The 24,353-nt window shown below is 40.5% G+C and overlaps 2 protein-coding genes across 4 annotated transcripts; both read right to left on the bottom strand.

The window, feature by feature from the left end:
• Window positions 1-3,158: 3,158 nt before the first annotated feature.
• Window positions 3,159-5,374, bottom strand: LOC122051771 (pectinesterase-like). Its single transcript, XM_042613046.1, has 3 exons — window positions 4,578-5,374; window positions 4,050-4,424; window positions 3,159-3,982 (listed from the first exon to the last, which is right to left on the bottom strand). Exons 1-3 carry the CDS (start codon window positions 5,158-5,160, stop codon window positions 3,300-3,302), a joined length of 1,641 nt encoding a protein of 546 aa, XP_042468980.1. The 5' UTR covers window positions 5,161-5,374; the 3' UTR covers window positions 3,159-3,299.
• A 1,012-nt stretch (window positions 5,375-6,386) lies between these two features.
• Window positions 6,387-11,010, bottom strand: LOC122051770. 3 transcript variants are annotated; one of them, XM_042613045.1, is made up of 9 exons: window positions 10,849-10,997; window positions 10,023-10,324; window positions 8,836-8,933; window positions 8,700-8,724; window positions 8,473-8,593; window positions 8,217-8,351; window positions 7,731-7,931; window positions 6,738-7,401; window positions 6,387-6,583 (listed from the first exon to the last, which is right to left on the bottom strand). In XM_042613045.1, the coding sequence occupies exons 2-8, from the start codon at window positions 10,318-10,320 to the stop codon at window positions 7,389-7,391; spliced, it is 891 nt and encodes a 296-aa protein (XP_042468979.1). In that variant the 5' UTR covers window positions 10,321-10,324; window positions 10,849-10,997; the 3' UTR covers window positions 6,387-6,583; window positions 6,738-7,388. The 3 variants fall into 3 exon arrangements, with proteins under 3 accessions (XP_042468979.1, XP_042468976.1, XP_042468978.1); XM_042613042.1 differs by having other exon boundaries at window positions 10,023-11,010; XM_042613044.1 differs by having other exon boundaries at window positions 6,387-6,558; window positions 10,023-11,010.
• Window positions 11,011-24,353: the final 13,343 nt, after the last annotated feature.

The raw sequence follows: 24,353 nt of genomic DNA, 5'->3' as shown, positions 1-24,353 counted from the left end.
CAGTATCTTATAAATTATAAACAGTAGCTCACGACCATAATGGAAAGGAACAAACCATTGGAAGGTCGTAGTGTAATTAGGTATCAGTTTATCTTGGCTGTATAATTACACTAGTACACTCAGAGTGTATTAAGTAGGACCATTTGAGGTCGTTCCTTTTATACTGACTTTATAAAGGAACAAAGACCTCAGTTATTATGGAAGTGTGTGCTCTTAATCCTAATATAATAACAAGCACATATATTTGATATTTATTTCTTTAATTTATCAATGGGTGAGATTTAGTTCGATGAATCAATAAACCCGATAAGTTGGGAAATGGTATCACTTATAGTGTGTGTTGTTGATTATAGAAGGAAACTGTGTCCTAGAGATACTAAGTTGATAATGTCCCTAAGAGGAGCTCATAAGGATTGTCATGTTAAACCCTGCAGGTGGACTTAGTCCGACATGACGATAAGGTTGAGTGGTACTACTCTTGGACTTAGATATTAATTAAATGAGTTGTCAGTAACTCACTTAATTAGTGGACATTCGATATCTTAAACACAGAGAGACTAACACACTCATAATAAGAAGGAGCCCAAAAATATAATTTGGGATTGGTGCGGTAGTTCAATGATAGTTCTCTAGTGGAATGAATTATCATTGATAAAATTAAGTTGTGTGTTCGGGGCGAACACGGGATGCTTAATTTTATCGGGAGACCAAAACCAATTCCTCCTCTCGGTCCCTATCGTAGCCTCTTATTTATAGAGTTCTATACCCACCTATACCCACCTTCTATACCCACCCAATAGGGGTCGGCCAAGCTAGCTTGGGAACCAAGCTAGGGCCAGCCTAGGTATAAAATTGGGTGGCCGGCCCTAGCTTGAACCCAAGCTAGTAGGGCCGGCCAAATTAAATTAAAAAAAAAATTTAATTTTAATTTTTATTATTATGTGGAAGATATAATTTAAAGAGAATTAAAATTAAAATATCTCTCTTGTAAAAGATCTACAAAAGATTAAAGAAAGATATTAGATCTCTTTCCTTATTTGTAGATTGGAGAGATGTTTTATTTTCTCTTTAAAAATTATTCACATGTTGATAAAATTAAAATTATAGAAATTTCCTTTTATCAACCATGAAGAGATTTTAAAGAGAAATTTTATTTTTTAAAATTTCTGGAAACAAATTAGGAAGTTTTAATTGTTGATTAAAACTTGTCTAATTTTTTCCTCCATTGATGTGGCCGGCCATTGGTTTTAATTTGGGAAATTTTATTTTATTTTTCTCAATAAAATCATGTCAAGGAAATTGAGGAAATTTTATTGTAATTAAATTTCCTAATTTGCCTAGGCCAAGGAATATAAAAGAAGGGGTGAGGGTGCCTTCATGAGATACAACATCTATTATTCCTCTCCCTCTTTTGTTCCTTGGGGTGGCCGGCCATCCTCTCCCTCTCTTCCTCTTGTGGTGGCCGAACCCTTCTCTTCCATTGGAGCTCTTGTGGTGGCCGGATACTACTCGGAGAAGAAGAAGAAGAAGGAGAGAAAGCTAGCATCTCTTGGAGCTTGGTTAGTATTTTGGTTTTCCTCCTTGGTGAAGTTTTTCCTTTGTGGCCGAACCTTGCTTGGAGGAGAAGAAGGTGGTTGGTGATTTCTCATCTCGGAAGATCGTTGCCCACACAACGTTCGAGGTTAGAAGAGGAATACGGTAGAAGATCAAGAGGTTTTTTTTTCTATAAGGTATAACTAGTAATTTTTCTTTCCGCATCATGCTAGTTATTTATGGAAATAATACCAAATACAAGAGGCTTACGTTCTAGAATTTCGAATATGTTTTTCGATGTTGTGTTCTTTTGTATTTTCTTTTCCTTGTGATTTGATTGTTCTCTTTGGTTAACCTAAAGTTATTTTAGGAAATTAAATATTAGCTTTCTATAAAAGGTTTTGTCTAGTCGGTGGTGGTTGCTCCCATATCCAAGAAGGTCATGTGCCTCGCCACGTCAGTACTGGGAACCAATTATGGAAATTAATATTTAATGGAATTAATAACTTAAGGAGACTTGGGTCGAACGTGTTAAGTTCCGCAGGAGATCCAAGTCAAAACCTAAAAGAACAAATAGATTAAGTTTTGGATCAAACGTGTTAAGTTCCGCAGGCGATCCAAAATTTAATTTAAAAGAACACATGGTAGCTAGGAAAAGGTTTAGACCTTTGTACAAAATTTTTGTACAGTGGAACCTATAGGTTTTCCGAGTAGCAACCAACAAATGGATTATCGGGTTTTGGGTCATCAAATCTGCCTGTTGGAAGGGGGTTGTGGTATCACTCACTATTTAGAGCTGTAAACAAGTTAAGTTGAACTAAGTTTTAGGATGTTTAAACTTGTTTAAAAAGTAATTGAGTAAAATCAAGTCGAGTCTAAAATGAACCAAGTTTTTAAAATGATTATTTAAGCTTAGTTAAGTTTATTTTTTATGAGTTTGAGTTTGGTTCATTTAAATATTATCGACCTCTAAATTCAAGTTTAATCTAAACTTGATTCATTTAAATGTTATCAAAGTTTTAATTTAAACTTATTTGATTGTTTGAAAGTTAATGAGTTTAATAACTTAAATTTGTTTGTTTATTTTAAGATTTTTTATTTATTCATTGAGTATATTGATATGAGTTTTATCAATAAACATGATTCATGAATATTGTTTATTAATATTATTTATAAATATTATTCATGAATATTATTTATAAATATTAACAAATTGAATTGTCTTATTTATTTAGTTTAATAAGTTATCCATCTTATTTATTTAATTAATTTAATGTGTATTGAACTGAATACTAAAATTATTCATGAATGTTAGATTAATTTATAATTATATTTTCATCCTATTTGCCTGCCAATTAGATAGTGCACCCGAAGTAGCTTTTCAAATCTCCGCTTCCGTTATATTCCGTCAAAGTTTGCCGGAGTTCTCCTCCCGGAACGGAGGCCGGAACCATGCAGCGTAGGTGAAAAAGACAAGACCTTTCTCACGATGGCCATCGCATTGCTTGCCGGCCTATCCCCGGCGGTCGCCGGCGGGGAACTCGTCGATGCACGTCTACTAGCACGCGGCTGTGGCGGTCAGCCAGCTATTGAGCCTCGTCCATCTAATGAACAACTAAACAAAGTAAAAACAAGAGCAAAGATAAATTAAGAACAGAGCTCGATTTGTCCAGAGATTTATAGACATTTAATCACAGCCACATTGGGCGGTCAAATGGCGATTCCAAGATTCCTAATTTCTTCATCGATTACAGGAATTGATCGCTCTACAAGAGGCCACTGTTGTAAGGAATTCTTGTAGACGACAGCCATGCGTCGGTGGCGGTGAAGTTAAAGAGAGTAAAGTTGAAGGCGTCGTCGGAGTTCATGAGGCTGAAGCCAGGCCACTTCACCCGGCCGGCTGTGTCGGCGCCGGTGCCGTAGTTCTGGAACTCGCCGTAGTAGATGGTGCTGGGCGCCAAGGCGCCGTTCCACTCGAGCCAGCCCGCCGGGTCCACCGCGCTGTCGATGAACGACTGCATGAAGACCGTGCGCGAGTAGGCCTTCCACGGGCGGCCTAGGAAGGTCTTGGCGGCGCGGCCGAGTTCGGGAACGGCGCTCACCGTGCAGTTGTGGATGGATATCCCGGTGGCCTGCTCCGGCATGGTGCGGCCCTGCGCCGTGACGACGTTCGATTGACCCGGGAGAGGGACGCGCGCGTAGAGGTTGCAGTTCTGGAAGACGGCGGCGGCGTTGCCGAAGATGAAGTCGACGGTGCCGTAGACGTCGCAGTCGCGGTAGAACTGGCGGAGGGTGTGCACGTAGAGAGTGTCCTGGTAACCGAGGAAGCTGCAGCGGTAGAAGATCGTGAGGTCGGCGCTGTTCCGTACCGCCACCGCCTGGTACTTCGCCGCCCCCGCCGTGTTCTCGAAGGTGATGCCGACGGCGATGAACCTCTCCCCGTTAACCGCTGCAAAGTAACACTTCGATCAATCCTTCAAATTTCAACTCGATCATGGATTTTATTGGATTCTCACCGAATGTAGCGGAGTTGAAGGTCGTCCACCCATCGCCGACGCTGTGATTCGACGTGATCACTGTTCGATTTATGCCCGCCCCGATCAAGATTAGATTCCTCTTGTTCATAGGGACGACCACGTTCTCGTGGTAAATGCCTTCGCTTATGTAGACGACGAAGTACCCCGCGGTGGCGGCGGCAGTGTCGTTGGGGGCGAAGGCGACGGCGTCGGAGATCGAAGTGAAGTCGCCAGTCCCGTCTTGGGCTACCCTCAGCCCTGACTGCGATAGCTTTACCGGCACCATCTGGCTGAGCTCTTCGACGAGGCTCCGCCCGGAGGTCGACGGTGATGCGACCGGTGGCGGTGAAGTTTGACCACCGGAAGACGACGGCCCTGGACTCAAAGAGGAAAGTTGAAAATTCTCTCAGTAAACTGTACGAGATGAGGCGATTCATGGCGTCAAGTTGGCTTTTTTTTAGAAAGTTGGGTCCCAAAACAGAGTACGCGCGGCATTCAAAATTTCAAAGGCGAGTAGGAGATGATCACCTGCGTTTCCGGCGGCGGAGCTCCGACCTAGCGCGGTGTTGACGAGCCCGAGGGAGACGCCGTAGAGCTGCGTCCCGTTCGCCAGGGAGCCCTGCAGCTCGGGAAAGCTGCCGTCCCGGGACGCCAGCAGCCCGTCGTAGCACGTCTGTTGGTTGGTCACCACGGCGCTCATGAGCGCTAGCACCCGCCCGGCGGCGGCCGCGTCCGGCCGCGCCGCCCTACGTCCCAGCTCCGCCTGCGCCTCCGCCAGGTACTCCGCGCTCAGCCCTGCCAGCTCGCGGCAATCCCCCAACGCCCCGCCGCCGCCGACCCCGCGGTGCGCCCTGGCGCCGCCCAGCCTGCCGGCGAGATAACCGTCGAGCAGCGCGGAGGTGCGCCGCACCTGCCGCAGCGCCTGCCGCACCGAGTACTTCCCGTACTCGTACTGGCTCGACGTCCTGGACCGCAGCGGAGAGAGCATGGCCACGCAAAGCTTCGGATAGAAAGACGACCTACAGGCCGCCGCCGGCGACACCGCCGCGGCAACCACCAAGGGAATCACAGAGCACACCACGAAGAGAAGAGCTGCTCCCTTCGACAACATTGCTACACGTGTTTTTACCCCAAAAAAAAAAGGCTAAAAACCGGTAAATCCTGCTCCACTACGATCGATCGGCGGGTCTATAAATAGCGAGAAGGAAGAGAAGAAAAGGAAGGCACGAGCCACCGCCCAACTGGTGCCATCGCCGACCACGCAGTCTTCCACTCGAGAATTGTGGCTGATATGCCAGGGAAGCAATGGCGATCGATCGTAGTAGCCGATAAATTAATTGGAGCTGATGCGAAGTGGAGAATGATGAGATCGTTCACGGGAGAGACAGAGAGGGAGAGAGAGAGGATGTGCACTACGATGGTGCGATAAAAGTTGGAAGAAGAGTTAAAGGTTTTGAGCACTACGATGTGGCCTTTGGTTGGCTGGCTGCGAAGCATCAAAAGCTTGGTCGTGAGTGGCTAATGGTGATAGAGACTGTGCGAGACATTACAACTTGTAGGCCCTCAGCGAACCTGAGCTACTGAATCCAAATCCGTGAACAGTCACAATAGTCGGCTTGCTTCTCGGTCCAACCATTTTCGTGGTGATTTGGTTAGGCACACCAAAGTTGTGGATCGGTCGACGGTTGTACATCATTTGAAGCATTGTGTTCGATTTGAACTACTATCATCGTCTACCAATTGTCATTTTCCACTAGTTGCTCTCTCTAGATCCTCCTTCTCGTGCGACAATAAACTAAGAATGAATGGATCTAACTCCATTATAACTAAAGCTTGATATAGCAAATGCCATTGGATAATCTCCTTTTCAAAGTAGATGGTGACTCAATGACCATTATAAAAATGTTAACCTCACAAAAACTAATGCAGCTAGATAAAGACTCAAATCTACCCCTCTTCCTCAGCATCTAGATTAACTTTTATCCAACGAAACTATCATAATTATCCCAACTAAAACAAGCTTTATTTCCATTTTTTTTACTACTATGGAAACTTATTGCATTATCTGATCTCATCTCAAAACCAGTTTAGATCATGCATTCAAACTACTACTCTACTTCACATTGTGATCGGGGACCTTGTTAGATATGGAGCACGAGGGAGATCCTTAAAGCAGAGAAGCATGCCTTGCATTATTCAGCACTGTGTTTTTTGGATAGAGATTCTTGATAGTTTACTTCTATAAGCGTGCGAATAATTGCTGCGACATGGAAGGTGCCTGAGATTCTGAAAGCTACTTCCAATCCAATCGATCCAATTATTGCACGGTGTCTTTCATTTGTTGAGCGATCAGATGAAAATTTCGTGTTTTTCTCGTGATCCATCTTCTTCAGCTTTCGATCTCCTCTAGTAAACAGGCTGTTAGACGGAGCAAATAATTCATCTCTTCACGTGAGCGAAGTGAAAAGACCGCCACCCCTTTTTGTGCTTTTCCTACGGCGGGAAGGAGCTGCCAGAAGATGCCAACTTTCGACCTGTTAGATTTAATTGGGACATTATAGAAATACGTCCTAAAATTTTTAATATTTTTTATCTTAGCGTTAAACTATGTATTTGTTCCCTTCGAAGAGTAAATGTGAGGGAATGTTTTTTAAAAAAGTATTGTAGTTGGGGTGTTTTGAAAATTACCCGTCACAGTTCAAAGAGAGAGAGAGTTAGGCGTCAGATTCCCATCGCCATGGCTTGTTCTCCTCTGCTCGTCCTGTTCGCATTCTTCGCCGCGTCATCAGTCGGCGTGGTCGCCGTCTCCGACGGCGCAGCTCCTCCTACTCCTCCCGCCGTAGCCACCGGTGGCCTCATCGCTTCCACATGCAACCGTACGCTGTATTACGACGTCTGCGTCGCCTCGCTCGCCTCCCGCCCCGGCAGCCGTCGCGCCGACCTCCGCGGCCTCGCGTCCATCTCCCTAGACGTCGGCCTCGACCATGCCAGGGCCACCGTCTCCCTCGCCAAGGCCCTCTCCAAGCGCCACGCCGCAGCCGCCGCCACTGGCGGCGGCGGCGCCTACGCCGCTGGGTGCCTCAGCGATTGCGTCGAGGAGTATCGCGAGGCCGTGGACGGCCTCCGGAAGTCCGCCGCCGCCCTCCGCCGCAGGGACTACGACGACGTCAACGACCTCGTCTCCGGCGCCATGACTAACTCCGACACCTGCGAGAGCGCGTTCGCCGACAAGCCCGGCCTGCGGTCGCCGTTGACGGAGAGGAACAGCTACTTCTTCAAGATCTGCAGCATCTCCATTGCCATCACCAATCTCCTCCATGGCTCTACTTCACGAGCTCTCTAAATCAATCGCCTGTACTAATTTGACTCGTAATGGAACTATTATCTGTGCATTTTGTTAATAAACTATAAAGAATTTAAGGTTAAGGAGGAACACAATGAAAATTATAAAAAAAAAAATCTAAAAAATTCATCAAATTGTTATTGATCTTGTTGGTCGTTCTATCCAAGTATTCACAAAGTTTCCAATTCTTCCATGTATCTCGTATTGCGTACAATGCAGAGACTTCACTATAATTTTCCAAAATATAACTAAATGTAGAAAAAAAATGAGCTTCATATCCTGAGGAATGGTGGTATAGTTGCTACTGAGGGTCGAAGTTTGGAGGTTATGTTGTCTACCTGGGCACCCATGAGAGTAGCTGCAACTCTACCTCTTGCCAGTTGTGGACCTTCGTCACCAATGGATGTGAAGTCGACGAACACGACTTGCACCAAGGATACGAGTTGTCGTAATCAAAGAGTAGCACCCTGATGCCAATCTCTGCGCATTCAAGGGCATATTTTGGATTGTCGTCGATCAGGACATGTGCTCCCAGAGATCTGCAGAGAGTTAAGTCTATGGATCAATTCAGTAATAATGGAAGAGTAAGAAACATAAGATATGTTACAAAGAGTCATACAAATTAAAGAAAGACAAGAATTTCATGATCTGAGTGAAGGAGATGAGAGTAGGAGCAACACTCAGTAGCACATTATGCTTCAAGTTTATTCGGGGTTATATCGACAACATATTCTTGACAGATACTAAGAGAAAACCAAACTCCCCTTAATTCCATTGAATATTAAGAGAAAACAATAAGAATAAGAACAGATACTCCAGCAAACCTGCAAATCTCAGACTTTGGCCTTGATACTCCGTCTAGAGCAAAATGGTTGCCAAAGTGAATTTCCTGAAACAAGCCTGGATAATGCTCTTCAATCCATTCGAGTGTGTGATCCTTAATAGCATTCTGACGAGAACTATTAAAAAAAAACTTATTATCGTAGTTGTCGCAGTGAATCAATTCACATATGATACAGATGGTCACACAATTCAGTTATAAAGAACTAAACAAGAAAAAAAAAATTAAAGAATACTCACGTTACCACAGATAGGTTGCAAAAAGTAGAAAGATTACGAAGAGTATGCCGAGCACCGGGAATGGGGAAAATGCCAGATTTGAAGTAGGAAGTTTTAAAGAATTCATGAACACGGATATCGGCTTCAACGAAAAAAGAAGGGGAAACTATGATGCATCTCAAAATAAAGAATAAACATCTCCAAGTCAACAAAATAGAGAAGAAAAAAAAAGAACATGGATCGATTACCTTCAGCTCGAGAACATTTCCAGATCTGTCGACAAGAAATGAATTATAAAGGCATTGCAATTTTTCTGGATTCTTTCACATGTAAAAACTTAAGCTTAAATTAAATCAACTTCAATTCATCTAGCTCATATGGTACCTTAAAAAATTCGTACACAAAGTACTCTGCAACAGAATGATTTGAGGAGTAGCGGTCCGCAATAAATTTGTTCAAAGCTGAAAGAAAGCTTCCCAGAACTGAAAATCATAAAGACAGGAGAGTAGATTCAGCTTAGAACTATGCAATTGGCGATACCAACATCAATAGAGCAAGCTTGCATACAATCAAAAGCAACATGGTGCATATAACAGTGATAACACAAAACATTCAATGATAACAAGTAACCATTTTATTTTAGATAAAGAATGTGCTAGTAATATTAGCCAAGGTACATGCATAAGAAAAGTAAAGTGAAGCTAACAGATCAGAACTCTCTAACAATCCTGTACACTATAGATCCCAAAGCAAGTTCTTAACTCAGCTATTTTGCAAACTAAGTTATGAAGTGTGGTTTAGGTACTCATACATCTAATTGTCAATAGAGACTTTAGTTCATGATATGCTCTAACAGTTTTCTTGTACAGATAGAAAATTCAAGGATACAGTAAAAGTACAATAGTGTAAGCTTTTACAAACATTGTAATGGTACACTAGATATTAGAAAATTGATTGAAAAGAGCTACAGAAAACAACTATTTTTGATATTTGAAAAAAACTAAAGAATGAATTCCACCCAAAACTAAGCCCAAAGGGCCAACCTAATATACCAAGAGAAGAAATGGAGATAAAATGTCTCATTTGTTAAGTGTACTGAAACAAGACTTAAACGCAAATAAAAAGGAAGATCTTTCTATTCAATGCATGATCATGTTGATTTTCTAGTAGTTATTTCCAATTAGTTACACATGCAGAAGCAACAATTTAAGACTGAATTTTCTCCTTCCATGTTCAGCTGGTAATGTTGTAATTTATATCTAAATGCACATCTGACTTATTTCAAAACTGAAAAACTCAGTTAAGCAGCCAGTGGAAGTTGTAAAAATCCAATTCCTCCCCAACAAGTCTGGATGGGACCTAGTATGTCGATCTTGCCATAGAACCAGGATGAATATTGTCGGTGTGTTCACCAGATATCCAAATGACACTGGATTATTAGTGCTGATGCATTAGGCTTCTCAAATCAGGGAGCCCTCATGCAAGATAACTGCTACAGAAATCTTAACACATATACTAATACACAAAGGCAAAACTGAAATTCCCATGTCTTTTGTGCTAATTAAGAATACCTTCATCAACATCGACGGCGACAATCAACTTCTGATTTACGTGTTTCGATGATCCATCCCGATTCACCAACTTCAACCTCAAATCCTCTGATAGGAAGGCTTCAGAACTGCGAACTTGGCAGAAGGGTGCCGAAGCATGCCACTTCAGAATTTTACCATCCTTTCTTCGAGGAACACCATCATGGTGTTCCAAACTGCTGATCAAGCTCAATTCATTGCAAGGACCAACCGCAGAACCAATGTCCATGGCAACAAAAAACCTCCCTTCAGATCGCCTTCCCTCCTTACCAACCTTCATCTGGCTGAGCCCACAGGAACGCGGACAAAGGAAAGGCTTATTCAAAGCCATTGAGGAACAATAATCACTTCGAAGGAATCAAAAAAGAGAAATGCACGATCGCAGAGATTCTCGGTTTAACATGCCAATTGCCACATTCCATAAGTATATTACAACAACGATCGGATCTATAAGACTGGCAATGAAAACATCACCTTTGAATCAGATGATACCGCCAACGAGAATAAAACACAAGGAATCTTACAAACACACAGGAGAGATGAAGTCCCAAATAGACGACAACAATACGTTAACCTACTTGCGACATCAAAGGAGAGAGATACGAAACATCAAATAGAGGCAGCAGGGAAGGCTCACTGAATCGCAAGCCACGAAAGGAAATGCAGCAAACCGGATCAAGGAAAAAGAAATCGAAGAAGAAGATGATACACCGGATCCTAGATGGCGCGAAGGGGAGAGAAATCCGATTAAAGAGCACCCCAAACCACGCCCTTTTCTCGCTGCTGCTGCTCCGTTTCTCTCGCGTACCTTTCGTTGATGTGTGGCCTCTGCTTTTTGCCTTTTTTTAGGGTTCAGAATTCAGATTCCATGCCGCAGACCAAGCAACTCCTTGGATTCGAACAGCGCCGGAATCGAATAGAGCCGAGAAGCAACAAATCCACATCTTTTTTTTGTAAGAAAAAGAAAAACATTATATTTTTCGAATTTTCTCATTCTGAACAACATTATATTACATTTGTTCGAATCCACCGAACAAATTCACATTATAATTCTTTCTAAATTTGGAAACGTCCTGTCATAAAATTTATAATGTAACGTAATTAAATTAATATTATATTACTATATTCAATCGAAGAATTATATATTATGTATATAACTATTGATTATTTGGTGTTTCTTATTTTTATAAGAAATTTATATTATTATAAAATAATAAAAATATCCTTATAACTAAATTTAAATAATTTTTATTTTTTCTATTAATTAAATTAAATCAGATAAAATTAAATTAAATTAAATTAAATAGAATAAAATAAAATAAAATTAAACTAAATCAAATTAAATTTTACTAAATCGAACAAAATTGACAGTATTTGTTCGGATCAAACTAAGTGTGTTAAACCAAATTTTTCTCAAGATGCGGCCATTTAATGGCATTTCAGATCTTATTATATCCATATCATAGGCCCAAAAAATATACCATATAATAAACATTCAGCCGAACTTTCTTAAATTAAAATGCAAGGAAAATTGCAAGAGACAATCAAGCAATACTCAGTTGTAGCAACTTTAAAGAATTTAGTGTAGAACTTAAGCTACTATTGCATAAAAAACAAAGTTTAACCTCTAAGTTTAATTTGTCCAGGAAATTATAAATTTAACCTATATAAAGAAATGACCACAAAACTTATAAGATTTATCCCTAGAATCTCTCCACTCAATAATACTTTCACCTAAATTTCTTTTTCATCATCTAGTATGGTGCAGAAAATATCTATAATCTTACGATCATAATCAATTTTTCTTACCACTTTATGTCACTTCAACATGTTAAGATCATGTTGTTGGTAAATGTTCGATGCAGATGCGTGCTAGAACATGTTTCGTAAACATGTGTAGTGGGAAATAAAATAATAATAATTTCTAATTATTACATCACGCACACCACACACATACAAAGATACAACATGTCAAACATAATCACATAATTAAAATTTTACTTTAAGTAAATTTACATTAGATATATCTTACTGTTGGTGCAATTAACCTCTAGGGTTTTGATGTTTGACAATGCACCCAAATCTAATCAGTTTGACCAAAGGTTAATCCAAACAAGCCCTAGTGACTGAAGTTAGGTAGTGGATGGAAGTCCTGGTGAGTGAAGCCAGACTCTAGTAAGTGATGCTAGGTAGTGGAAGTCTTGGTGAATAAAGTCGGACCCTAGTGAGTGAAGCTAGGTGGTGGAAGTCCTAGTGAGTGAAGTCAGACCCTAGTGAGTAAAACTAGGTAGTGGAAGTCCTGATGAGTGAAGTTAGGCCCTAGTGAATGAAGCTAGGTGGTGGAAGTCCTGGTGAGTGAAGCTTGGTGGAGGAAATCCTAGTGAGTAAAGTAAGGCAATGGAAGTCCTACTGAGTGAAGCTAGGTAACCCAAGGGAGAGATAACCCTAGGTTAAATGTGACCGACTAGTTTTCTGTTGACCGCACGCGGTCGACCAGACTAGCGAATCTTAAATTCTGTTAACACTATTTTACCTTACCATTTTATCTATTGTGCTAACTCAGTGTTGCAGGGAAGTTCAGCTAGGTCGACGAGCCGACCGGATAGCTGGCACAAAGTCCAGCTAGGTCAACGGGCTGACCAAATAGCTGGCACGAAGTCAAGACTGTTCGACGGGCTGACCGGATGTCTGGTAAAAGGTAAGCAAAGGTAAGTCACTAGAGGAGAGTGACTGTGAGGGCGCGTCCCAGTTGAGGGACAGTAGGCGTCGGTTTAGTTTAGGTCCATTTGGGATTCCTAAACTGAGACCTTGACTAGTTCCTGGTCCTGAGAGGACAAGAACTAATTACTCTATTTTTTATATATATTGTGCTAACACGCATTTTGTAGGTTATTTTGGACTAACACATTTATTGCAGGGCAAGAAAGCAAGTAAAGAAGCAAAGTTGCCTTTAGGTGAACGGTACCCGAAGGCGCCTTCCATGGCTATGGAAGGCGCCTCGGTACTGTTCATAGAATGTGCCTTCCATGGCCATGAAAGGCGTCTTCCACTGGATGAAATTTGGCCGAAGTCTTGGATAAGCACCGATCACTTTGGGATTGAATTTGTCTCATTGGAGGCGCCTTCCAAGCCTTATATAAGGCAGTTTCGAGGAGGCATTGGAACAACAACTACAAACGAGCAACTGCGCGCACATTTGAGCCTCCGTCTGCTCCCGGTTCTTGCTACAACTCTACTGTGAAGCTGCTGAGCCCGACGACTGCTCCGAGGAGTTTCGATCATGCCTGGCAGATAAACATCAACATGAAGTACCTCATTTCAATACCTAAAGAGTGTTGGTAACATTTGTTTTCTGTACTTAATCTTTATAAAAGGGAAAGTGCAGTTTGTTGCACTTGACCTAATTCTTTGGTACTCGACTCTCTCTTCCGGGGGTACCAGAAGAGATTTTTAGTAAATTGCCCATCAATAAGTTCGCGGGACTTGGGCCTTGGAATAAGAGTCGTCGAAGTCTCCGAACTAAGTAAAAACCGTCTGTGTTTTCTTGTGTCTTGGTTTTTGCTTTCTTACTTTCCGCTGCATACTTGAGTTTTAAAAATAAAAAAAGAAGTATTTTGAAAACCACGTGATTCACCCCCCCCTCACGTGCGTCATAATCCAACACTTGCATCATCTGTATCGAGAAGAGCATCAACCGTAGCGACGTTGTCAAACCTCGCCTCTATTTGTATCCACGCCGAGCTCCTCAAGACAATTCATTGAGTATAAGCTTCTCCTTCGGAAGTTACTAGCCGCAAGCGAAGAAGAGGGATCAAGAGGAAGAAGAAGAGAAGCACAAAAGGGAGAGTTTTTCTCCCTTGTGGCGGTCACGACAACAAGAGGGAGCACCCTCTTATTAGCAGCGGGAGAGAGAGGAGAGGGAGAGGAGGATTGTGTTTTCAAAATCCAATCAAACAAATAATAAAACTTGTATCTAATTCTCTCCCAATTATATCTATATATAATCCTCTTTAATGAGTTGGATTAAAAGCTCAAATCCAACTCATTATCTCTTAACTAAAAATTAGTTCATTAATCCCTTGGTTTGGTTCACAACTAAACTAAGTTGGTTTATGAATAATTCATGATTAAACCAAATATGGTTCAACTTTACCATAAGAGATGTTGTCACGCCCCAGAGGAGTCCCTGTCCGAAGAAATTTCGGCAGCATCTCCCCTGTACGACGGACAATCTGAAACTTTCTACATACATAAATACCTCAGCCACAGGCGGCTGGAATAAAAACAGTAAATAAAATCAATCACCACGCAGTTTATATAAGTATTCAGCCTCTGGCTGCCACAACCACGCAGTTAATAAAATAGTAAACAAAACAATAAAACTCTGACTCGAAATCCACCCTACTCCACTACACTCGTAAAGCTCAAAACCGACGAACCCACCTCTTCTGCCGTCCAGGCAGGCATATAGTAGAATAAAATCCAAATCATATCACAAATCCATCAAACGAAAGAATTCCATACAATATCCATATGTAAAATCCAAAAACAAGACTAAAACAAAGTCTGATAGAGAAAAAAAACTAAAATAAAATAACAACTCAACCCAGCAGAGGACTAGCACTACGTGCTGTGGGGACCAGCGACTGGAACTCCCTCCTGACAGCATCAACCTGAAAATAACAACAATGGAGGCGGGGTGAGTCCAACACTCAGCAGGTACAGTTGATATGCAAAGTAAAGAAATAACACCTAGCACTAATCATGCGTACAGTCTCCTGATAAAGATAAAGGTAACTACAAACCGAAGAAGACAGGAGAGAATCTGTACTAACCAGGACCCGGTAAAAGGACAAACAGTCCGAAAGGTATAGAAGACCTGTATGCATGTCAATCAAGGTATCCAAGCAATGTGCAGCATATAAGTGCAACAAACACAAACACAAACAATAAATGCATCATGCATATGATGCCAATGTCATGGTCACCCCTGACGCCAGTCAGCCAACTCACAACATAAGTGGGACCGAGTGGGTAGGGCTGTGACAACCGTGCACTCAGCAACACTACTCCTGATGAGTGATCGAGTGGACGGGATGCTGTCGGAGTACATACGTACTCCTACCCCAAATCATAAATGGGGGAGCGCAATGCTCTCAACTCCCGGTACGCTATGACGGGGAGGAATCTCTAACGTGCTACACGCTGCGTCACACTACCCCTGAGCGGATCAACGGAGCACCGGAAGAGTCAAACTGACGTGCTACCACGCTATATCTCGCTACCCATGAGCGTCACAACGGAGCACCGAACAGTGATGAAACTGGCAATGTGCTCGACAATAATGGAGCAATCTATCGCACAGCATGCGATCATGCAAATGGTGCATGTCACTAAACATGGTAATATACTAATCCAACCTCTGGACATATCATAATGTGCACAAAAGCGAATGAATCATATCAAGATATACTGATCAATAAGGTATCAAACCTAGGTCCTGAACATGTGAAACGTGGTTATATCACTACCCATGAGCATGATAGATCAGGTACAAGACCAATACGAGATGCAATCAAACAATCAATCAAACGGGTAACATGTATTGGGCAGTGATTAACCGAAACAAGTAAGAAACACAATTAATGCATCTTGTTAATTTAATTACTAAGCATATCAAAGACAATAAGTCAAAAGTACCCGCCTCCGATAAAATGGTCCAAATCCTGACTCCGAGATACTCGTCTCGCGTCAAAGTCCTGTGTCCATATTTAATTTAGTTAATTCTATCATGCCTTCATTAACTAAACCAAATCATAATTTCATTATTCAATTAGAGTTAACTCACTAACCCTAACCCTTTCCACAACTACAATGGATTAGGTATCTCCAATTATCTACAATCAAATTGTGTCAGATTAATACATGAACTTGATACCTAACCATGTAATCTATATTTATTCTAATAACAATGCTCTTACTTCTATCCAAAACTCACCAAGAAACAGTGGGACAGTATTGATTCCAGCAACAAGCTACAGTTTTTCCTCGAATCTGGCCGGAAGTGACGATATCCCTGCACAACTCAGTTTGGTTGGCAGATTTAGCAAGGATAACACCCTACTACTAAATCCAAATATACAAGGAAAATCTACCTCCAAATCCGGCCACCGGTAATCCCAATTCAGCACTATCACAGTAAACGTACGTGACTGAATTGACAAAAGGGGAGAGATGTGCCACCGAACTCGAGCCCTAGATCAAATCTGCACTGCTCGGAATGAAAGAGGTGCCGGCGGCAGTAATCGAAGGCGCTCGGCTAGGGCAGAAGCTCTGCTCGACGATCGGAGGGAAAGCTCTAGGGCTGAGGAAGGCCGGCGGCAGCGCTGCTCCGGGCGGAGGGAGAGGCGATCGGCGCTGTGCCAAGACGCGGCAGAGAGGAAGAAGGGCACAGAGAAATCGGACTTGGGAGAAAGGAGGAAGCTGACCGGCCCTGCTCTGTGCGTCGCCGACGGCAGTGGCTCGGCGTCGGGTGGCTAGGGCACCGAGGGGTGAAGGCTTCGGCGGCGGAGAGGGCAGCGGTTAGGGCTTGGAGTAGTCGGCGGCGTCGGGGAAGAGATGAGGTGCGGGTCGGGCTTAAGGAATTCGGCGATATAAGAGAGAAAAAAAGAAATAAGAAATATTTAATAAAAGAATTTATTAAAGGAACAATTCCTCCCTTAAATCGGATAGCCCAAATAGACTTTTCTGGGCCCCGTTCCGGTCCCCGCTAACTCGTCCATACGAGCTCCGAAAAATTCCCGAAAAATATCCAAAAATTCTGGAAAATTCCCTTATTAATATTCGTCATTTTTCCAGTATTTTACAGATGTAGCCCATCCGCGCTTCCATTATGACAAATATTTCCATATTTGTCTTATGTACGGTTCAACCAAACATTTATCTCTAGATCTAAGAATCCTATTCTTTAACTTATTTTACGTCTTTTAGAGACTCATTAATTCATGTGACCCAATAGGTTCCCAATTTATCTTAGTCGTCTATAATTAACTACTTAATTATAGAATGTTCATGAGTGACACTTAGTAGTACATCATGATCCCCAATTATCCAGAAAATCATAATTGATCTTAGAACTAATTCTAAACCCTTCAACAACTACAGTGAGTCGTGTCTTGTTCCTTTCACTCATCTTATACTCATTTAGTTCAGGACATGGTCTATGTGTCTGCCCCCATTAGACTGACTAGTCACACCTAGCCTAAGTAATATTTCCTCGTTCTACAGATTCAAATTACTCGTACATGTGTACAAGAGTCTCGTACTCTTAACATATGATGCTTTGGCCAAAGACTTTAAGTAATAATCCTAACAAGTGGTCAAGGGGTATATGTCTCCTCACAAGGAGCGATGAATCCTCTGTGGAATATCCAAACATCTTCGAGTATTTCAAATTTTACCCAATCATCCCAGGTCTACATATCAATGAGGTGCTTGCTTAAGATGTCAAAACATAAGTCTCAATGACCAAGATAACTTGTATACCTCAAGTCGAAGGAAACTTGTACTCGACCTGTAGTAAGAGTTTCATAGATATATCTATATATGTAGATAATAATATGAAGTCTTACAGCGAGTCACTCCAATGAGCTAGTTACCAAAACTAGCATTCATGTTTAACTTTTGACATCCCAGTGTCTCCAGCCAGTGAGAAAATAACTGCTTGGTGAACCAAGGAGTATAACTCGTGCTAGTCTTACAGAATTGATGATGTTAGAATCCATCAATTCGACGACTAGAGAAAGTCTAATATGTTCATAATTGCACATGTAAAGATAATCACTAGTTGTGATCCAATTACAATTTTTCTCATGCAATGAATTATATTGAGGACATTCAATAAGTTTAGACAATCAAACATATAATATGCACTCAAATAGTGAATCTATATTTAGTAAAAATCATAAGACGATTGTCTTAGAACATCCCTCAAAATCTAGCACATGTAACTTTGTTAAAATCTCATTCATCTTCATTCTTTTTTCAGTGCCTTAATCATATTCCAATGCTTTACTCAATCAATTACTTGCCTTGTTAAGTTCTTCCCCAAGAATCTCTCTAATAACTCTAGAGAAATCTTTAGTGCCTCGCCCTTTCTCCTTTTTGGCTTAAAACTCCTTTCATTTGATCCAAACATAAAATTTTGGGTATATAAAGCAGAATATCCATTAACACCCATCCTTTCATCATCATTTTCATCTGGAACTTTGTCTAATTCTTCCACAATATTAGTAGGAACTTGAGCATCTTTCTCAGATGCTTGGTCTCCACCAAAGATGACAGAAAGTTCCTCATAGTAAGACAATGAATTGTATCTGTTGGATCAAGTCCCGCGTGAGAGGGAGGTGAATCATATCGTTTTGAAAACTTATTATTTTTTATGTTAAAAGATGAGTACACAGCGAAAAACTAAGTAAGAAAGCGAACACAATAAAATATGATCGGTTTTACTTAGTTTGGAACCTTCAGCGACTCCTACTCCAAGACCCAGGTCTCGCAGACCTATCGATGGATAATCCACTAAAATACATCTTTTGGTACCTCCAGAAGAGATAATCGAGAACAAAGAATTTAGGTGAAGTGTAACACGCTACACTTCCCTCTTTCAGGAATTAAGTATAGAATAACTTTGTTACCAACACGTAGGGATCGATGTGAGAGCGCTCTTGTGTCAATATAGGTCTGCCAGCCTCAATCGGAAGTCCTCAAAGCAGTCGTTGAGCGCAGTAGCTTTGCAGCATAGTCGTAGCAAGAAGTCAGAGCAGTCGAAACCTTGAATTGGCGCGTAGTAGCTGGAATATCAGTTGTTGAAAGAAGCTTGGTTGAGACTACCTTATATAGGTCATGGAAGGCGCCTTCTATAGACATTGAAGGCGCCTCCTATGGGTCAAATCTGATCCCGAAGTCTGCTGAAGCTTATCGCTGAATTTGTCAACTTTTATCCTTTGAAAGGAGCCTTCAAGCCATTGAAGGTGCCTTCCATGAATAGTACGAAGGTGTCTTCCAATGCTTGAAAGCGCCTTCGAGTACTGTTCAACCGAAGGCTTTTTGCTCCTTTTTCCTTGCAAGTTGTGTTAGTCCAAAACTAAAACATCTAACCTGCAAAACAAAGTTAGCATAGTGAAAATAAGTAGTAATTAGCTCCTGTCCTTTCAAGACCAGGAACTAGTCAAGGTCTCTGATTAGAGATCCAAAATGGACCTAACCTAGACCGACGCCTATTATCCCCCAATTGGGGCGCACCCTTACAAAATCACTCTCCTCTAGTGATTTACCTTTACTTACCATCTTACAGTCAGTTGACTAGCTTTTTGATCCACCAGGTCTTTATGTCAGTTGTCTGATCCACAAATCCAACTGGACTTCTATTAATTGTCCGGTCTCGCAAACCCAACTGGACTTCCTGCCAGATATTTGGTCAACCCGTTGACCTATCTGGACTTCGTACCAGCTATCCAGTCCCGCAAACCTAGCTGGATTTCAGCCTGGTGTTCGGTCCTTCGAACTTGTCAATTCCTACACACTCAGTAAGCAATTAGATCACAAAACACCTAACTTAACTCTCTTATCATTCATCAAAATCTGAATTAGACCGTTAGTACAATCTACACCAACAATTTCTCCCTTTTTGATGTAATGACAACTAGGGTTAAGTTAGGATAAATATATGACAAAAAAATGATTTTAAGAGAAACAACAAAAATGAGACGATTAGTTTTGTTCTCTTGACCATTTTTAAAGTTAAGTTATTCTGAATTTTATTTGTTTTCTAATTTAAACCCTAATCCTCTCCCTTTGACATTCATTAAAAAATTAAGTCAACAGATGCTAAAAAATTATGAAGTAAAGAAATCAAAAAAGAGTTTTTGCAGCACAAAACTACTTTCAGTATTATTGCAAGAGGGAGTTTAGAGAAATTATTATTGGAACCTTGTGGTAGTGTTGATGTAATCAACCATGTTGAGTTAGGTTCTATTCTATTTGACCCTTATGTCTAAGTGTGCAGGAGCTTAGAAACATAAGAAATCGAGTGGAAGACACAGCTAGCGAGAAGGATGGCACGAGAAGGGAGCCGATGGGGTCGGTGCATCCAAGGGACGAGGTGCTGCGGAAGAGTACACCGATGAACGAGAAGGACGTGCACGACGTTCCGAGGGACGAGAAGCTGGAGCGGAAGCCTTCTCTAGGAGAAAGCTGAAAAATGGGTTCGAGTGAGCCCTATTTTGGATGGGCGCGATTACCCAGGTGATCGAAGCAGCAGAAGGGCGAAAGGAGGCTAGAATTGCTGCTAGAGGTGCCTTCAAAGTGAATTGAAGGTGCCCCCACACCTTCACTGTGGAAGGTGCCTTCCATGGCTGGAAGGCGCCTTCGATGAAGAGTATGAAGGCGCCTTCCAGCCCTATGGAAGGCACCTTCGACCAAGCTGATATTGTCATTACCAAAGGATAAAGCTTTATCCTTTGGCACCTCGTTGGAGGCGCCTTCCAGTCCTATGGAAGGAACCTTCAAGCCATGGATAAGATTTTTCAAGGGTTATAAAAAGACCCCTGGGCTTAGGAAATGGATATCAACTCTTGTATTCTTTTCCTAACAATAGTCTGAGCAATTAACGAGTGTAAGAGGCTTCTCCGCCTTCACCAAAGGAGATTTTTTTAGAGCTTTCATTGTCCTTGGATTAACAATCATCTAGGTTGTAACCAAGTAAATCTTGCACCTCTTCCTTCATTTTTTTTATTATTTATTTTAATTATACTATTGCTGCTAATTTGAGTTGAATGGACCAGAAAGGTGTTTGTTTTACTTTTTGACAGATAAGCTCAGCCCCCTCTTGCCGGCCCTAACTGGTCCAATAAGTGGTATCAGAGCCAAACCGTCTTAAAAGGACTAATCGTCGATTGAAGCAACGAGACAACGGCTGGTGCAAGCATCCACCCACCAAAATTCGAGGGAGACTTCACGCAATGAAAATACTGGATGGAGGAATTCTTTAAACAAATTTTGAGATTCTGTTAATTATGAAATATAGTTTTGGAGTTCCAAAAGACAAAGAAGAATACCAGTGGACGAAGAAGGAGTAAGATGATTTCATAGCGAATGGTAAAGCAGAATTCCATCTGCTCAGCGCCCTTCCGCCTCAGGAAGTCAATCAAATCGACAGCTATGACTCCGCCAAAGAGCTCTGGGAGAAGTTCCTAGAACTCCACAAAGGCACTTCGAAGAGAAGTTAGCAAGACGGGACATCCTCCAAACCCAGCTAACAAACCTGCACATGAACAATGGAGAAAAGGTAGCGCAACTCCAAGCACAAATCAAAGAACTTATCACTTAGCTCAACAATTTCGAAGAATCGGTAATGAATCTAGATGCAATCCGGCATGTGCTTAATACCTTCCCGAGAATTCAAAAATGGTCATTCTTAGTAGATGCATATTACATCTCTAAGGATTTCGAGGTAAGTACACTAGAGAATTTGTTTTCCACTTTTGAACTTCATGAAACTCGATGTGCAGATTCTAAAGAAATCAAAAAGTCGAACAACAATCTTGCCCTGAAAGCCAAGAAGGAAGATCCTGACTTTAAAATATCCATCGACGAAAATGAAGCAACACTGTTGGTTAGGAAGTTTAATAAGTTTATTAAATCTAATAAATGTAAATCGCAGGCGAGAAAGCATTATCGAAATAAAAGGACGGTCTGATGCTACAACTACAACGAAGAAGGGCACATCAAGGATGGCTGTCCAAAACTGAAGAACAAAGACAAGGAAAAGAATAAGAAGCCAGCTTGGCCCAAACATAATCTAAAAGCCACATGGGATGAATCATCGTCCTCCGACTCCGAAATCGAAGCCTATACTGAACTAGCCCTAATAGTGGACCATCAAAAGGATGATGAAACTAGCTCAAAGATGAAAATTGACAAAGGGGGAGGAGCATCAGATGAAAGCTGCGATGAAGGAGGAGCATCAAAACTTAAGGTAAGTGAGGTAAGCGTTCTTTCACCCAAACAATCTTTTCAGTTCATTAAAGTTCTTTCTAAGGATTTAGTAAAACTAAAAAAAGAAAATAATGATTTGAAAAGACAATTAGCAAAAGTATGCCCATTAGATTTGTTTGATAATTTAAAAATAGAAAATGATAAACTGAAAACAAAAATAGAATACATGAAAAACCGTGCATGCTTTAAAACTCAAAATATTAGGAGATATAATAATTTGAACTGGTATATCAGACATCACCAGAGATAAATTAGGAATATTGCTAAAAATTATGTACCTCTAAAATTTCTTATTAATCCAGTAGGTAGGAACTTATATTGGGTTCCAAGATAATACTTAGAATAAAATTATTTTAATTATAAAAGAGTTCAATTGAATATTAATTTCTTTAAAAGACTTTGTCTAAGAAAGTGATTATTGCTCCAATATCCAAGAAGACCTAATGTCTCGCCATAGCCTATAAGCCAATTATCGAAATAAATATTTAATTAACTAACTGTTAAAAAGATTTACTATGTTAATAAAGTTAGATTTTTTTCAAAATATTTTATCATTAATTTTTTAAAATACAAAATATGACTTTATGAAAATTTTTAACCATTCTGTTTACTATTAAGTACCCCTCAAAATTAACTTCGAAAGATTCTAACTTCTTATGTTATTGATGTGATCATAGAAGGAGGAATAGGTATACAAGTTGGAGATTTTAGGGGGAGATTTTAAAATTTTATTGAATTTTGCAAACTTTTAAATTTTGCAACATATACTTAATGTCCCTAAAATGTTATTATTGCAATTTCTTTACAATAATTTTATTACATTATTTTTACCCTAACTTGAACCTGGGTTGATGCACATCAAAAAGGGAGAGATTGTTGAAACCCCGTGGTAGTTTTGATGTAATCAACCAGGTTAAGTTAGGTCCTGTTGTGTTTGACCCTTGTGTCTAAGTGTGCAGAAGCTTAGGAACACAAGAAGTCGAGTGGAAGACGCAGCTAGCGAGAAGGCACCCCCGCACCTTCACTGTGGAAGGCGCCTTTGATGAACAGTACGAAGGTGCCTTCCAGCCCTATGGAAGGTGCCTTCAACCAGGCTGACATTGTCATTGCCAAAGGATAAAGGGTGTCTCGCTAGAGGTGTCTTCCAACCCTATAGAAGGCTCCTTCAAGTCACGGATAAGATTTTCTAGGGGCTATAAAAAGACCCCTAGGCCTAAGAAATAGATATCAACTCTTGTATTATTTTCCTAGCAATAGTCTGAGCAATTAACGAGTATAAGAGGCTTCTCCTCCTTCACCAAAGGTGATTTTTTTTAGAGCTTTCATTGTCCTTGGATTAACAACCATCTAGATTGTAACCAAGTGAACCATGCACCTCTTCCTTTATTTTTTTTGTTGTTTATTTTAATTATATTGTTGCTACTAATCTGAGTTGAAGGGATGAGAAAGGTGTTTGTTTTACTTTTTGACAGATAAGCTCAACCCCCTCTTGTCGACCCTAGCTGGTCCAACAATTATTAACTTTGACGAAAGATTGTATCAAGCTTTTTAAAAACATATGTGAAAGTGTTTAAAGTAGTTTATAAAGGACTTGAAAAAACATTTAATTCCTCAAAACATATATTTTAAAAGAGCTTCAAAATTTTTGCAAGGAAAATTTTGAATGAGTATACTAGATTTCGAAAGTTAGCTTTTGCAAAAGTAATTTTAAGGTCCAGGACATTAAATATGTTAAAACAATTATTAAAGTGTTATCAAAAACATCTTTCAAAATATGTTTAAAACAGTGTTTAGAACATTTGTATTTTATTTTTCAAAATACCTTTCAAGTTAGATTTCAAAACATATATTTTGGCTTTTTATTTAAGGAAATTTTGAAAATTTATAACATGTTTTGAAACTAACTCTTGCAAAAAAACAACATCAAAGTTAAAGTTTTAAGGAGTTTTCAAAATATTTCTTAAGTAAATTTTAAATATACTAACTTTAGAGACCTTTCTAAGTTATTGTTCAAAAATATTTAAAAATATATTTTCATAAGACTTTTATAAGCAGTTTCAAAATATTCTAAATAAGAATTTAGAAATATTTTCAAAATACAAGAAATTCTTAACATAGAAAGGTTTTTAAAATAACTTTAAGCAAGCAAATATCCTCCCCCTGCACTATATTATTTGAAAAAAAATATATAATCATCTAGAAATTATCCTTACATATCTAACCAGTAGTTACTAACTAACTATCAGAGGATAACAG

Source organism: Zingiber officinale, chromosome 3A (assembly GCF_018446385.1).
Source record: "Zingiber officinale cultivar Zhangliang chromosome 3A, Zo_v1.1, whole genome shotgun sequence".
Taxonomy (NCBI): Eukaryota; Viridiplantae; Streptophyta; class Magnoliopsida; order Zingiberales; family Zingiberaceae; genus Zingiber; species Zingiber officinale.
This window is presented reverse-complemented; position numbering and strand designations above follow the sequence as displayed.

What these genes read in the sequence shown, in the direction of transcription:
- LOC122051771 (XM_042613046.1), bottom strand. Translation starts at nt 5,160, where the DNA reads ATGTTGTCGAAGGGAGCAGCTCTTCTCTTCGTGGTGTGCTCTGTGATT. An exon ending in CTCCGCCGCCGGAAACGCAG is followed by an intron (nt 4,425 to 4,577) that starts GTGATCATCTCC and finishes CTTTGAGTCCAG; the next exon opens with GGCCGTCGTCTTCCGGTGGT. An exon ending in CTTCAACTCCGCTACATTCG is followed by an intron (nt 3,983 to 4,049) that starts GTGAGAATCCAA and finishes GTTACTTTGCAG; the next exon opens with CGGTTAACGGGGAGAGGTTC.
- LOC122051770 (XM_042613042.1), bottom strand. Translation starts at nt 10,371, where the DNA reads ATGGCTTTGAATAAGCCTTTCCTTTGTCCGCGTTCCTGTGGGCTCAGC. An exon ending in TTGTGTACGAATTTTTTAAG is followed by an intron (nt 8,725 to 8,835) that starts GTACCATATGAG and finishes TCTTGTCGACAG; the next exon opens with ATCTGGAAATGTTCTCGAGC. An exon ending in TGCAACCTATCTGTGGTAAC is followed by an intron (nt 8,352 to 8,472) that starts GTGAGTATTCTT and finishes TTTTTTTAATAG; the next exon opens with TTCTCGTCAGAATGCTATTA.